This window comes from Zootoca vivipara, chromosome 8 (genome assembly GCF_963506605.1).
Source record: "Zootoca vivipara chromosome 8, rZooViv1.1, whole genome shotgun sequence".
NCBI classification, from domain to species: Eukaryota; Metazoa; Chordata; class Lepidosauria; order Squamata; family Lacertidae; genus Zootoca; species Zootoca vivipara.
The window spans coordinates 9,868,628-9,883,939 of record NC_083283.1 but is presented as its reverse complement, the minus strand read 5'-3'; the positions used below and the strand labels follow the sequence as shown (position 1 = coordinate 9,883,939).

The following is a 15,312-nucleotide window of genomic DNA, read 5'->3' as shown; positions in this document are numbered from 1 at the left end:
ACCCAGATGGCTTTAAAAGAGAATTAGACAATTTATGGAGGATAGGGCTGTTGGTGTCTATTAGCCACGATGGCTGTTCTCTGTCTCCAAAGATGGAGGCAGCAATACTTCTGAGGACCAGTTGCTGGAAGCCACAGGAGGGGAGAGTTCACTTGTGCTTGGGTCCTACTTGTAGGTTTCCGCAATGGTTGGCCACCTTGAGAACAAGATGCGGGACTAGATGGGCCATTGGCCTGTCCCAGCAGGCTCTTCTTATGTTCTTAAGAAAACACATCAAAATCAATGTAAAATATATGTTTGTATGTATATGTGTTTGCATGTAATGTGTTTGTTTTACAATTTTTAAACAATAAAGATACATTAAAAAAAAAAAGCCTTAGAGGGCTCTTTTCCACTGAGAGCCAGCGTGGTGTAGTGGTTAAGAGCGGTAGACTTGTAATCTGGTGAACCGGGTTCGCTTCCCTGCTCCTCCACATGCAGCTGCTGGGTGACCTTGGGCTAGTCACACTTCTCTGAAGTCTCTCAGCCCCACTCACCTCACAGAGTGTTTGTTGTGGGGGAGGAAGGGAAAGGAGAATGTTAGCCGCTTTGAGACTCCTTCGGGTAGTGATAAAGAGGGATATCAAATCCAAACTCCCCCCTTTCTTCTTCTTCTTCTTCTTCTTCTTCTTCTTCTTCTTCTTCTTCTTCTTCTTCTTCTTCTTCTTCTTCTTCTTCTTCTTCTTCTTCTTCTTCTTCTTCTTCTTCCTCCTCCTCCTCCTCCTCTTCTTCTTCTTCTTCTTCTTCTTCTTCTTCTTCTTCTTCTTCTTCTTCTTCTTCTTCTTCTTCTTCTTCTTCTTCTTCTTCTTCTTCTTCTTCTTCTTCTTCTTCTTCTTCTTCTTCTTCTTCTTCTTCTTCTTCTTCTTCCAATTCATTTGTATACTGCTTTTCCACACAAATGCTCAAAGCAACTTACTACAAAGAATCAGGAATGCATTTCGAAGCTGAGCAATGTAAAAACGATTTTGCAACACACAGCACAACAACACAATAGCAAATATAATAGCATACAAAAAAGCAACATTTACGTATTATTATATATTGTTATTTATTAATTTTTTATACCGTCCTATACCCACAAGAAAAAAAAAATCACAATATAAAAACATAAAGTGCACAACAAAAACAAAAACAAGAACAACCCAATAAAACATGATTGCAAAAATAACAAGGGTGCTTCACAGTTCGCCCTTGGTCCTAGAAACACCCCTTCCATGATGTTTTTCCTTTGAAAAACTTCCCAGTAATCTGGCTTGGACAACTATTACATATGTGGCATCTTTTCCTTTGTCTAGGTGAGGAACTTACCTGTGTCTCCGAGAGACAGCGAGCTCTCTCCAGGTTGTTTTATGGCCCCATCGGACGCTTTGGCCAGGACCATTTATTCTCCTCCACTCAAGGGCCGCAGCAGATAGCCGAGTCCTCAAGATCTTGTCCTCCATCATTCAAGGAGCTGTTTGTGGATTCTGGCCTGCTGTCTTCCATCATGAAAAAACCAAGCGATTCTCAGCTGCTCGCCCTAGAATCCACCATCAGTGAAGCTATCGGAGGGATGTTTCCTTCGAGAGATCTTGCTCGCGTCGCCCTCCGCTTCACCAGCAACCCCAAGCGGTTCCAAGAAAACCTTTTCGGTGGGAAGTTCTTGAAGAATGTGGTCCAGTTCAACTTCACGGGAGCCCTTGGCCCTAATGGCAAATTTAATTTGGACCAGTATTTCCGGCAGAGAGGGGTGAGCGGTGGATTCAGTGAGCTGGCTCGACGACTTTCTCAGGAAATCCCACTGGAGAGGTTCAATCTGAGCCAGCCTCTTGTAGACAGTTTCGGCCGCACTGTTAATTTGCAGGACAACCAGAATGCTGTCAGAACTCTAGCTTCCCTCCTCGAAGCCCCAGAATTCTTCGTGTTTTTGCAACATGTGGTTTCGGTCCCCGAGAGCGTCGCCGAAGATTTGGGTGACGTCGCGAGGATCGCGCTGAGATCCAAAGACTGCGCAGAGGAAGGCAACAGTTTGTTTGTCCCGGTTTGCACAGAAGCAGGGAACTACGAAGAAGTGCAGTGCTATGTGGGTGCTTGCTGGTGTGTGGACTCACGTGGCAAAGAGATCCCAGGATCCAGAGTCCGTGGCTCACGCCCAAGGTGTCCCACCCTATGCGAAAAGCAGAGGGAAGGCCTGCAACGCTTGCAAAGAATCCAGCCGGCCGGTTCTGAGCTGTTTGTTCCTTCATGTACCCAGGAGGGGAAATTCTTGCCAGTTCAGTGCCATGGAAGAAATTGTTTCTGCTTTGATTCTGAAGGCAGGACTATTCCTGGAAAAGGTGCAACTGCCGAACAGCCCCTGCAGTGTAAGTCCTCCATCTTGTATTTCCACATGTGTACATGCTCTGATTTTTCTTTTGCTAAAAGACTCTTGTGTTTCTAGTTTTTAAAGCCCACCTCTTGCAGCAGTCGAGCTGCAGCATTTTGCTGTAGCTGGTGCTTGTGGACCCAGGCCCAAGGGATGCCCCGCACAGAGCAAATTGCAGTAGTCAGGTCTTGAGCTTACCATTGCTGAGGTCCCTCTGGCTGAGCTCCACCCCTTCTGCTGTGAAACAGATTCACAGTTGGATAAAATCGTGTCTGTCAAATGACTGAATATATCTTAGTTGAGCATTAATTTATTAGACAGTCTCTTAGATTTGCAGAAAAATAGAGCCCATTGTTCCGTAGGGGGAAATACAGGTTTTGTTTGATGACACACATGAGGAGCAGAGTAGGAGCCACATGTGAGAGAAGAAGCAATCCTCTTTTTAACATAATATCTGCTACTCACCATCTTTTTTTTTGTCTGCTCCCCAATTAATCAGGCATACCTTTTAATGATAAATATTTTTTACCTCATGAATTTTTATTCTCTTATTTTATTTGTTAGATTTATATACTACCCTTCCTCATAAGATCTCAGGGCAGTTCCCAGAATAAAATACAATATAAAAACATGAAAACAAATTAAGTAAAACAGCAAAACAGTACCCCCCCTTCCCATAAACACATTTAAAAGACTGTAGAATCAGCTAAAGGCCCGGTTGAAGGGGGACATTTTTGCCTGGCAGCTAAAAATATATAATGAAGGCATCTGGCAAACCTCCCTGGGGACAGCATTTCACAAATGGGGAGCCATTACAGAGAAGGCCTGTTCTTGTGTTGCCACCCTCTGGAAATAATCTGACCAATGACACAACTGAATGTTGCAATGCTACCTTCAACTCTTTATCGCGTGCTTAGCAGGCCATGTTGCCTTTGCCTCCTGTAGGTCCAAGTGATTGCCAACTAGCAGGCGGTCAGGCTTTCCTGAGAACTGTGCAGCAACTTCTGCTGGAACCTTCATCCCTGCCTAAGCTGTCCAGCGTCTACATCCCACAGTGCGGTCTCGATGGTCGGTGGAGGCAGGTCCAATGCAATGGCCCCCCGGAACAAACTTTTGAGTGGTATCAAAGGTGGATCAGCCAGAATAATAATGGCAGGGCTCTTCCTATTGGTGACTTGACGGGCATCCTGCTCAACTATAAAGATCGATCTCGGCAAAGCTTTGAAGACTTTGTTAAAATTCTTTACAATGCCAGCCACCAGAAAGTCTTTCCAGAGTTTGCCAAATTTCCTTCCTTTGACGCAGTTCCTCAAGAAGTTCTGGAAGGCAAGACCACAGGAGGTCCATCACAGAATGTCTTGCTGGAGCCGTTCACATTCTGGCAGCTCCTCCAGGGACACCTCACTCATTACCCAGGATCTTTCAGCGATTTCAGCACCCTGCTAGGACACTTTGACCTCCGCAATTGCTGGTGCGTTGATGAAAGGGGGCAAATGCAAGGAAAGGAAGCCGATGTGAACAAGATCCCGGACTGTAAGTAACTCATCCTAGTCATTAGACTTTGTGCTTAAATTGTGCTATAAATGTTCATGCCAACTTTGGCCAACTTGAGGATTCAGAATGCAAGTCCCATTAGGCTCAGCCAGGACAGACATGATGGGACTTGTAGTTCCAAAAAGCCAGAGGACACCAGGTTGGTGAAGATTGGGCAAAACATCTACAGTGGTACCTCGGTTTTCAAACGTCTCTGTTGACGAACGTTTCAGTATTTGAATGCTGTAAACCCAGAACAAAAAAAAAATTCCTTCCAGCAGCACCTTAGAGACCAACTAAGTTCGTCATTGGTATGAGCTTTCGTGTGCATGCACACTTCTTCATGTGCAGTGCATGCACACGAAAGCTCATACCAATGACAAACTTAGTTGGTCTCTAAGGTACTGCTGGAAGGAATTTTTTTATTTTGTTTCGACTATGTCAGGCCAACACGGCTACCTACCTGTAACTGTAAAACCAAGAAGTCAATGCTTCAGTTTTTGAACACGCCTCGCAAGTCGAACATGCCACGTGGCTTCTGCTGAGCGCAAGATCCTGAGGCCTAGTTGTTGGCTATTGAGTTTCCGGTTTTCGAACGTTTCAGAACTCGGACGGTCTTCCGGAATGGATTACGTTCGAAAACCGAGGTACCCACTGTACTCTGTATTTTGGAGAGTCTCTTGTTTCCTATGTATTTGGACACCTCTTAAGATACAGTAACCAAATTAGTGTGATGGCTCCTGAGATCAAGGATCAGGTTTCCATCTGTATTTAGATTCGGTCGGATGCCACTTTGAATTGAGGTGGTGCACGGAACCTTTAAAAGCTGCGCTGATTTTTTAGGTTTGTTAGAATTCCTGAGCAGCACCAAGTATGAGGCTGCTAGTCCGTAATACGATGAACAGCGATTTTGCTGAAGCGGAATGCTTTTCATCAAGACGGCATTGCATTTTATGAACTGGGTGCCTGGACTCGGAGAAAGACCTTGGGTGACCTAAGTTGCTGGGAGGGCTCAGAGTAGTGGACATTGCAAAGGAATAAATACATGAGCCTGACTCTGCAACTGCTGGAAATTGCTCGCAGGTTTTCAAACGTGCCTTCATATAATAAGGGCTGGGAATATAGCCTCACATTGTTTTTAAAGAGGAAGGACCAAGGAGTGAACAAGGGATACTCGTTCCTTAGGAATCTCTTCCCTAGTCCTCTGGGGTGTGCTCTGACACAGGATATGTGACAGTTGTGTCTGCAGAGCTATGTACCAGATTAATATAAAGTTTGTGGCAGTCTCTCATCTCCATGAGAACGCTAAGGATATATATCCAGACAGTGGAAACAGAAGGAAATGTAAGAATCTGAGGCCAAATGCCTTTCCCTTTTGTTCCATGAGTTCACTTTGATTGCTATTCCGTTCCTCCTGACTGGGAGTTTAACTAGGAGGATTTCTACATAACAAACATAACACTAAGACCTAACATAACACTAACACTCAGATGCAAACTCTAGATTATATTTTAGAGACTAAGACCTAAAACACATTTCCAATTGCTGCCATATTCGGATTGTTTATTGTTATATTTGATTGTTAATCCAAACTTAATTCTATTGTGTTTTATGCTCGTTTAGTATGGTATGCAAAATTGGTCTGGGACCGTAATATTATATATATATATATATATATATATATATATATATATATATATATATATATATATATAATTATTATTATTATTATTATTATTATTATTATTATTATTATACGGCCATTACCCCCATTCGTAAGTCTCTCTCTCTCTCTCTCTCTCTCTCTCTCTCTCTCTCTCTCTATATATATATATATACTTACGAATGGGGGTAATGGCCGCGCACTTACGAATGTCTTGACATCCGGGAAAAAACCACGGCAGTTTTAGATAGGGATTTTTCGACTTATGAATTTTTAGATAGGGTTGCTTCGTCTTACGAATTTTTCCGTTTTCAATGCATTCTTATGGGAAATCACGTTTCCAATGGCGCTTTTCGACTTACAAATTTTCCGACTTACGAAGGTTATATGAACACAAACATAACATAATCAACATTTAAAAAGGTTCTTTCAAATCTTCAGACCTCCTTCCTTCCCTCCATGTGTTCCAGTTCTAAATTTTATTCCTGCATCTTTTACTGTAATCTATCCATTATAGACCCAGGTGGGACCCAGGTGGCGCTGTGGTTAAACCACTAAGCCTAGGGCTTGCTGATCAGAAGGTCGGCGGCTCGAATCCCTGTGACGGGGTGAGCTCCTGTTGCTTGGTCCCAGCTCCTGCCAACCTAGCAGTTCGAAAGCACGTCAAAATGCAAGTAGATAAATAGGAACCGCTACAGCGGGAAGGTAAACGGCGTTTCCATGTGCTGCTCTGGTTTGCCAGAAGCGGCTTTGTCATGCTGGCCACATGACCTGGAAGCTATACGCCGGCTCCCTCGGCCAATAATGCGAGATGAGCGCGCAACCCCAGAGTCGGTCACGACTGGACCTAATGGTCAAGGGTCCCTTTACCTTTACCTTTTATCCATTATATAATCATAGTATCCAAAATTCATATTACTTTACAAGTGTCATTGTATTCCTGCCAATGATTTCAACTGTTTACAGGGGTCTCTCAGATATGTTAAAAAATTATTCCAATATTTTAAGAACACTTGGTCTTCCTGGTTTCTGATCTTTCCCGCCAGTCTCGCCATTTCTGCATATTCTATCACCTTGGTCTGCCACTCTTCTCTGGCTGGTACGTCTTCTTCTTTCCATCTCTAGACTAGAAGCATCCTTGTTGCTGTCGTTGCATACATAAACAGTATTTTATTTTATTTTGGTAGTTCCGCACCTATAATACCTAACAAAAAAAGCCTCTGGTTTTTTAACAAAAGTTACCGGTATCTTTTTTTCAACTCTTTATATATCATTTCCCAGAAAGCTTTTAGCACTCCACATAGCCACTATATATGGTAAAAAGTACCCTCTTTCCTTTTACATTTCTAACACACATTTGAACTAGTTCTATACATTTTCGCAATTTTACTAGGTGTCAAATACCAACAGTATATCAAATCAAATCAAACTTTATTTGCATAGCCGACGGGCCATAGCATCAAAAAGACAAACAAACACCAACAAAAATACATTACAAATATGGTTACCAATAAAACCTATTAAACCTATTAAAACCCAAGGTAAAAGCTGGGTTGTCATTCAGTCGATATCCCTCTGTCCCATGGGCAGCAACCTTCTCTCTGGTAGAATGTTCCGGGCCAGTTAAGTGTAGAGTCCAGCCAAATTGAAAGATTGTGAATATAGCCTCAGGAGGATGGTCAGGACAAGGAGAAAGATAATAATAACCAAATAAGCAGGGGATAATAAATAAAAGTGAATTAATAATCTCATTCCTTGAAACTTGGCCTAAATAAAAAGAATAAAATCCTAGGCGGGGGATCCAGGTGACTACACTGTTGTCATTCAAATAGCGGCTCTCAGTCTCCTTGCTCTCTCGATAAATCTGGCAACCTTCTCTGTTATCGAGCTGTTCCGGTCGGCTAGGAGTGAAAACAATTTAGCTTCACATGAGCGGCCCGGGATGGCAGATAGGAGCAGCGTGATGGTCTCATCCCTCAGGTCTTTATATAGGGGGCAAGGCAAGAGAACATGTGACACAGTCTCTACGTAGCCGGATCCACAGGGCCAACAGTATATCATTTTCATATAATTTTCTTTCAATGAACATCAGGCTGTAAACTTCAAATCCTCTTTCCATAACTTTCCCCATGATGAAGATAGCCTCCTGCTTTCCACATGTTTGTAGGTGGCCCACTTGATGGCAGTTGCCTTCTCCAGCTCTCCTTCCCCAGCACTCAGGTTCAGAGGGCGGCTGACAGGTTCTGAGGGCAGCTCATAGGGTTAGATTTAAAGCTAGGACTAGTAGCCATCTTTTTAAAATAAGATTTTATTAAGTCTTTTCACAATACAGTGCAATATAAAACAAAATAGGCTGAACAAAAGCAAAAACAGATAGAGAAAGTCCTCTCTCAAAGGTATGGACCCTCCTAGCTCTCACCTGAGAGCTTCCCTTTCTTCTCTCAGCCCCCCCCCCTGGAGCTCTTCCCTTCGCTGCCTCCCACAATTTGCATTGTATTTCCATTGCGCTGAAATGAATGAGGTGGAATAACATGCTGACAAAGTAAGTTACACAATGAATCACCTAAACAGCATGATTCAACCACGGCGGACAGCGAGGTGAATATTGTAATTTTCAGCGGAAAGCGAACTGCAGTGGAAGGGAGACAACGTTGCGCGCAACATATACAGGGAGGAAAGGAAACCAATGCCTTCTTACACCCGTAACAATACTTTCCCTTTCTGACAGGCCCCGCAGAGTGTGAAGCCACCAAGCGAGACGCCATGCAGTTCGTTAGCAAAGTGGAGCAAATCATTAAGGACTCCAACAGCTCCCACTTTCCTTTTGGGCAGAGTTTTTTAGTAGCGGAAGGCATCACACTGACAGACGAAGAGCTCCTGAGCAATATTTCTCCGTCGGCGAGCATCATGATTTCAGAAGGGTTGCTGACAGGAAGCGATTACGCCATTCGGCTGGCTGCGCAATCGAGTATGTTTGGAATGGGGGTGGGTGGGTGGGGAGAATGGTCTCTGTCAATCTGGTGAAACAGGTGTTATTTTTGGTGGGGGGACCTCAACCTTTGATGGCCAGGTGGACTCTTACGGGAGAGTTAGATAACCACTCTGGCCCTTGGGGGATCTTGGAGAAGCTGGTTCTGGTTTCCCATTTGCCAGGGGGTGAAGGAATAATGCAAAAGATGGCACTCCATGGCATCTCAGGGAAGGGCTGGGAAAGACCTCTTTCTGAAACCCTGGAGAGCCATTGCCAGTTAATGAAGACCAGGACAGCCAATGTGGTACTCTTCAGATGTTGAGGGCTGTTATGTATCTATCTATGTATGTATGTATGTATGTATGTATGTATGTATGTATGTATGTGTCAGGGGGACTCCCTACAGGGAGCCTCCCCCCGTAATCCTGACCAGCACTTCGCCCAGCGACAGCATGAGCAGCAAGTCAGGAGGGGGGAATGAGGAATGGAGCGGATTGGAGAGAGGCTCAGTGAGGTGTCTGAGCCCTGGCAACGCTATGGAGAACAGAGCGTGCAGGAAGGGCTAAGAGATGTGTCAGAGCTCTGGCACTGCTCTGGTCGAGGGTCAGTGGATGAAGGGCTCAGCGAGACGTCGGAGCCCAGGCGCTGCCCCAGCCAGCAAGAGGGGAGACCTCTCCTTCCGGCGCCCAAATTGAGGCACACCCACACGTAGGGCGAAGGGGCGGCGTTTTAGGGGGCCCAGGCTTCTATGCTGGCTGAAAAGCAGGTGGCAGCCATTGCCGGGTTCTGAATCAGACTAGGCGGTCATGTTTTCTGTTATCTCTGCACTGCAAATAGTATGCACAATAAAACTCTTAAAGACAGTGCGGACTGGAGCATCTTTACTCGAGAGTAGCTGCAACAATCCCCTTACAGTATGACATTTTCATCCCACTGTTTTTTCCAAGGAGCACAAGGTGGCCTAAGCACCTTGCCACTGCTCCGCTGAACAGCCTCTCCCAAAACTAGGGGAAACAGCTATTGGGGCTTTCTCAGCTAGATAAATTGGTCTTTGCCACCAGTGTCCATTTTGTCTTGTTTTAGTTTTGTTTCAAATGTACCTGGGTTTTTTTTTAAAAAAAAAACTGGGTTTTTTGCCATTTTGATTGTACATTGCCTTGAGATGATGTTGTAGTAGATGGCAATTAATAAATTACTGTTAACAATGTGTGAGGTAGCAGTTAAAGCATTGAGCCTAAGACCTGGGAGACTTTGGTTCAAATCCACACTCGGCCATTAAGCTTGCCGGGTGACCTTGGACAGTCATGGCCTCTCCAGCTAACCTACCTCACAAGGGTATTGTGAGGATAAAATGAAGAGGAGAAGAACCATGCAAGTCACCTTGCAGAAAAGGTCTCATTTGACCTTGGAGGGAAGCCATGCCACAGATGCAACAAATACTTTATTAGTTGTCCACAGCAGCGGCGTAGCGAGCCGTCGTGACACCCGGGACAGCAAACGATGCATGTGTACAACGTAGAGGGGGATTGCCCCCTGTGACTTCTAAACGGAGCCTAAACGGAGCGTCCGGTCTCCAGGTAGATAGCCCACTGGCGCAGCGTGCCATGCCGTGCCAAGCAGGCTTTTCACCAGGAGGCTGGAGGGACTCGCCTTGGGAGTCGCTGGGTGGGGCGCCGACTGTCACCCCCCATAGTGGAACCCGGGGCGGCCCACCCCCTACGCCCCCTAGCTCCGCCCCGGTCCACAGCTATTTATGAATCTGCAGGAAAGCAGCTTGCTTGTCTACATCTCCATGCCAAATATACCTGCTGAGATTGTGCACTTTTGTTCCTTGTTTTTCTTTGAAGCCTTGCGTTTCTATTGGAGGAGTTCCTACGCATCCCAGAATTCCTCAGGAGAGGCCGTGCGCTTGGGATTTCAGCCTTACATCCCCCAGTGCGATGGGCTGGGGAACTGGCTACCTGTCCAGTGTTATGACAGCTCAGGTGAGAGAGAGGGCGCAAAAACCCAGTGGGCAACACTTAGGACAGCTGAGGAGTCCTATGCCATGGTTGGTGCCTGTGGTCCCCCTTCATTTATTGACCCCCCCAAAAGATGCTGTTGAAGAACAGTTTGAGGAGGGGGTTGGACAGGACTGGCGAGGGGTGTGATATGATGGGGGAGAATTAAGACCTGGACACAGGAGCCTGGAGAGGGTTGCATTTGGCCCTCTGTTCCCCACCCTGGCTAACTTTTCTGTGGTTGGTATATCAGCTATTGTACACTTGTAAGGGTTGCCTCCATGACTCTGGCCCACTTTTTCCTCTGGCTCCACCAAGGGTCGCGGGTGGCGCTGTGGTCTAATCCACTGAGTCCCTTGGGCTTGCCATTCGGAAGGTCGGCGGTTTGAATCCGCATGACAGGGTGAGCTCCTGTTGCTCTGTCCCAGCTCCTGACAACCTAGCAGTTTGAAAACACACCAGCGCAAGTAGATAAATAGGTACCGCTGTGGTGGGAAGGTAAATGGTGTTTCCATCCGCTGTGGCGGGAAGGTAAATGGTGTCTCCATGCGCTCTGGCACTTGTCATGGTGTCCTATTGTGCCAGCAGTTTAGTCCTGCTGGCCACATGACCCGGAAAGCTGCCTGTGAACAAACTCTGGCTCCCTCGGCCTGAAAATCAAGATGAGCATTGCACCCCATAGTCACCTTTGACTGGACTTAATCATCCAGGGGTCCTTTACCTTTTTACCTTTACCTTACCACCAACATGAGGCCCCCAGAAGTTGCTTACAAAGCAATGTGGCCCTCAAGCTGGGGGAAAAAAGATTCCCTGTTTCTGCTTCTAAAGACCAGGTCTTCTTGCTGATAACTTTCACTACAAGAGAATGGAACCTGTAAAAGGTTGCCCCCTGGGACGCTTGGGGAAGTGGAGAGTGCAAAACCAGCATTGCATTTCTTTGCAAATATTGGGGAAGCAGCACATCGTTTGCAGGATTGAGAGAAATGGAGACAAGCCGTGCCTTTGTAATATCAGTTCATCTATAAATACACAAGTTAGGAAAGGATGCTTGTGGGCATAGCAATCAATTGAGACGATGCCGAGGGCTAGTTCAGTGCAATTTATTCCATTATTTCGAACCTGTTGTCCAGTTCCATCCACTGCAATTGAGTGCGCCAGGGAATCTGACTATCACAGATATTAGATATATGTTTTGTTGCATCTTAGGTCATTGCTGGTGTGTGGATGAGAGAGGACGATATATATCAAATTCCCTGGTGACGCGCTCAACACAGCTGCCCCAGTGTAAGTCGTATTCCTCTCTCAGAGCTTTGTCCTTGTCATAGAATCATAGAATTGCAGGGATCCTAAGGGTCATCTAGGCCAACCCACTGCAAGGCAGGAATCTGTACCGTATTTTTCAGTGTATAACACGCCCCCATGTACGAGCCGACCCCTATTTTTTTTTACCACAATAAAATTTTATGGGGAGGAAATTGCCCAAAGTTGTTGAGCTTTTTTTTGGGGGGGGGGTGTCACTGCACCTGGTTGCACACACGCCTCGCCGCTGCCGTAACTACCACGACCAATTGCGGCAGCCAGTCACCAGCAGCCCTTGCCGCAGCAACCATTCACACGCTGCCCATTGGCCCACTCCTATCCATGTATAAGACGACCCACATAAATGGACCAATGCCATGCCTTAGAAATTCCATTGGTAGCCATGAAATGTACAAAGTACATGAGATGTATTTCGTAACTACTACTTTGTTCTGAGAGTCAGTTTCAGTGCAGATTCAAGGAGTATATTTCCCTGTGTCTGAATTTGCAACTACTTGCTGTGGTAATACACTTGGCTGGATTGCATCCTTAGTTTTCAGTCCCTGCAGCCATCACCCCATCTCATGCGGGAACAAGCGACTGACTATGCAAGGTGGTATTCTGACTGGAACTTTCATGACTGAGGAATGCTATTACTTTAATGCAGGTCAGACGCCATGTCAACGCTCCCAAGCGAATGCCTTACTCTCTGGCTGGAGACGGACTGGATTGACTTTTAACGTTACTTCAGCAGACCTGTTTGCTCCCTCCTGTGCAGAGGCAAGTCCAGTAGTGCTGAAACCTTTTTGGATTATTACTTTGGATTATAGATATTATCAGACTGCAATCTGAACTGTGCACATTTACAATCTGAATTTCAGAAAATGCACATTACGTTTCTGGGTAGGGATGAAATAAATTCAGTCCCAATGGTTTGTGGGATGGAACAAAGTGTCCCTCACAATTCACCTCCCCCTTAGCAAATAGTGAAGTCAGGGATAAGCCACCCATTCAATGAACTATTTAGAAGGCTCCTTCCTTCCTTCCTTCCTTCCTTCCTTCCTTCCTTCCTTCCTTCCTTCCTTCCTTCCTTCCTTCCTTCCTTCCTTCCTGTGGCAAGCTGTGTCAGTTTGCATTTCTTAGTGCAGAAAGTATTGATCTGATGTGTAGAGATCTTTCCTCTTCTGGATAATTCAAGAAGGTTCCGGAAGCTTCACTGTGTGAAAGAAACAAGCAGAAGGTTCATGATGTTTGGGTTATTCCTTCAGAGAAGCTGAGTACAGCTGGCTTAAACTGGTTCTCTTTTCTTTTCTGTCAAGGTCATGCCAGAAAGAGCTTGGGTTTCACTTTCTCTTTCTATCTCTTTTCCTTCTGGTGTGGTGTTCTGTAGATAGATAGCGTTAAGGTTTTAGACTTATAATAAGTTATTGTACAGTGGAACCTCGGTTTATGAACACCTCAGTTTACGAATTTTCGGTTTATGAACGCCGCAGACCGATCTGGAACGGATTAATTCACTTTCCATTACTTTCAATGGGAAAGTTCGCTTCAGTTTATGAACGCTTCAGTTTATGAACAGACCTCCAGAACCAATTACACCCATGCTTCGGGTTAAGTACGCTTCAGGTTGAGTACTCCACGGACCCGTCTGGAACGGATTAATCCACTTTCCATTACTTTCAATGGGAAAGTTCGCTTCAGTTTATGAATGCTTCAGTTTAAGTACTCCGTGGACCGTCTGGAACAGATTAATCCACTTTCCATTACTTTCAATGGGAAAGTTCACTTCAGTTTATGAACAGACTTCCGGAACCAATTGTGTTCATAAACAGAGGTACCACTGTAAGTTTAAGTTAAGTCTGCTGCAACTGGATTTCTTATTGGACCGTGCCAATCCTGAATTTATTGGATTTGTGACCGTTATGCTCATTCGCCTTCAGTAGCAGTAAATCTCTGCTGGATGAAATATTGATTGCCTCTGGTCTATTTTTGGGGGAATCCTGCAACGTGTTTCAGTTTTTACTCTGCTAACTATACATTGGAATCTGCTCTGGATCAATATTGAGTAGAATTCCATGACAAGCTGCCCATCTGAGGTGGAAAAGAGGGAGCATAAGTGAAAGGGATAACTTTGTTGGACGCAACCCATCATTTCTCAGATAACAGTTCTTAGGTAAATAGCAGCCTTACAGAAGGCTTCTCATTCTGCAACTATAACGCAGCTGCTTTCTCCTAGACTGGTGCCTATGCTGTGCTACAGAAGTCAGAAACCAGGGCTTGGTGTGTGGATCCAACCTCCGGCGAAGCCTTTCAGCAGAGTGACATTGATGCAAATGGCAGAGCTCACTGTAAGCACCTTCCTTACCTTTCCTTCTGCTCTGGGGATGGACGTACCTGTCAATTTCAGTTTATTTGTGAAAATTCTTCAGCATCTCAGTGCACTTTTCTTGTCGGTGTGTTAGGGTTAAAGGTAAAGGTAAAGGGACCCCTGACCGTTAGGGCCAGTCACGGACGACTCTGGGATTGTGGCGCTCATCTCCCTTTACTGGCCAAGGGAGCCGGTGTACAGCTTCCGGGTCATGTGGCCAGCATGACTAAGCCGCTTCTGGCGAACCAGAGCAGCACACGGAAACACCGTTTACCTTCCCGCCAGAGCGGTACCTATTTATCTACTTGGACTTTGAGGTGCTTTCCAACTGCTAGGTTGGCAGGAGCAGGGACCGAACAATGGGAACTCACCCCGTCACGGGGATTTGAACCTGCCAACCTTCTGATCGGCAAGCCCAAGAGGCTCTGTGGTTTAACTCATGCAGGGCTTTTTTTTTTCAACCGGAACTCTCCGGAACTCAGTTCCAGCAGCTCTCAGGTGGGTGCCAATGGCCATTCTAAGAGAACGAGGGAGGTGTTCATGGGGAGTTCCACCACCTCTTTTACTAGAAAAACAGCACTGTATACATGTTTTTTACCAGCAAATCTGCCTAATATAATGCTTTTCTGTATGTTATTCCCATTAAACGGATGCATTTTTATCTTGTGAACTGTTCTGAGACTTGCAGGTAGAGTGTGGTATACATATTTAATTAACGATAATGATAATATTAAGGTACACTGTCTGTCAAGGACCACCTAATCCGGGCATAGGCAAACTCTGGCCCTCCAGATGTTTGAGACTACAATTCCCATCATCCCTGACCACTGGTCTTGTCAGCTAGGGATGATGGGAATTGTAGTCCCAAACATCTGGAGGGCCAGAGTTTGCCTATGCCTGACCTAATCCCTTATAACCTTGCCGAATCACTGAGCTCTTGGGGGGAGTCACTGTTAGTGGTCTCTCCCCCCCCCCCCAGCTCAGATGCACAACTCATCTTTATCCATAGCCACGCATTTAGCCTTAGAGGGCTCTTTGGGGAGCATTTAAAGAATATTTGAGAAACAACAACATAAATGTAAATGTCTAAATACA

At 45.4% G+C, this 15,312-nt stretch overlaps 1 protein-coding gene across 1 annotated transcript in view; it reads left to right on the top strand.

The window, feature by feature from the left end:
• Positions 1-15,312, top strand: part of TG (thyroglobulin) — a 168,602-nt gene that overhangs the window by 15,116 nt on the left and 138,174 nt on the right. The window contains exons 9-15 of the mRNA XM_060277605.1: positions 1,335-2,381; positions 3,329-3,916; positions 8,308-8,547; positions 10,398-10,535; positions 11,757-11,834; positions 12,517-12,629; positions 14,086-14,197. Coding sequence (XP_060133588.1) covers positions 1,335-2,381; positions 3,329-3,916; positions 8,308-8,547; positions 10,398-10,535; positions 11,757-11,834; positions 12,517-12,629; positions 14,086-14,197 — 2,316 coding nt within the window. The remainder of the gene's footprint in view (positions 1-1,334; positions 2,382-3,328; positions 3,917-8,307; positions 8,548-10,397; positions 10,536-11,756; positions 11,835-12,516; positions 12,630-14,085; positions 14,198-15,312) is intronic.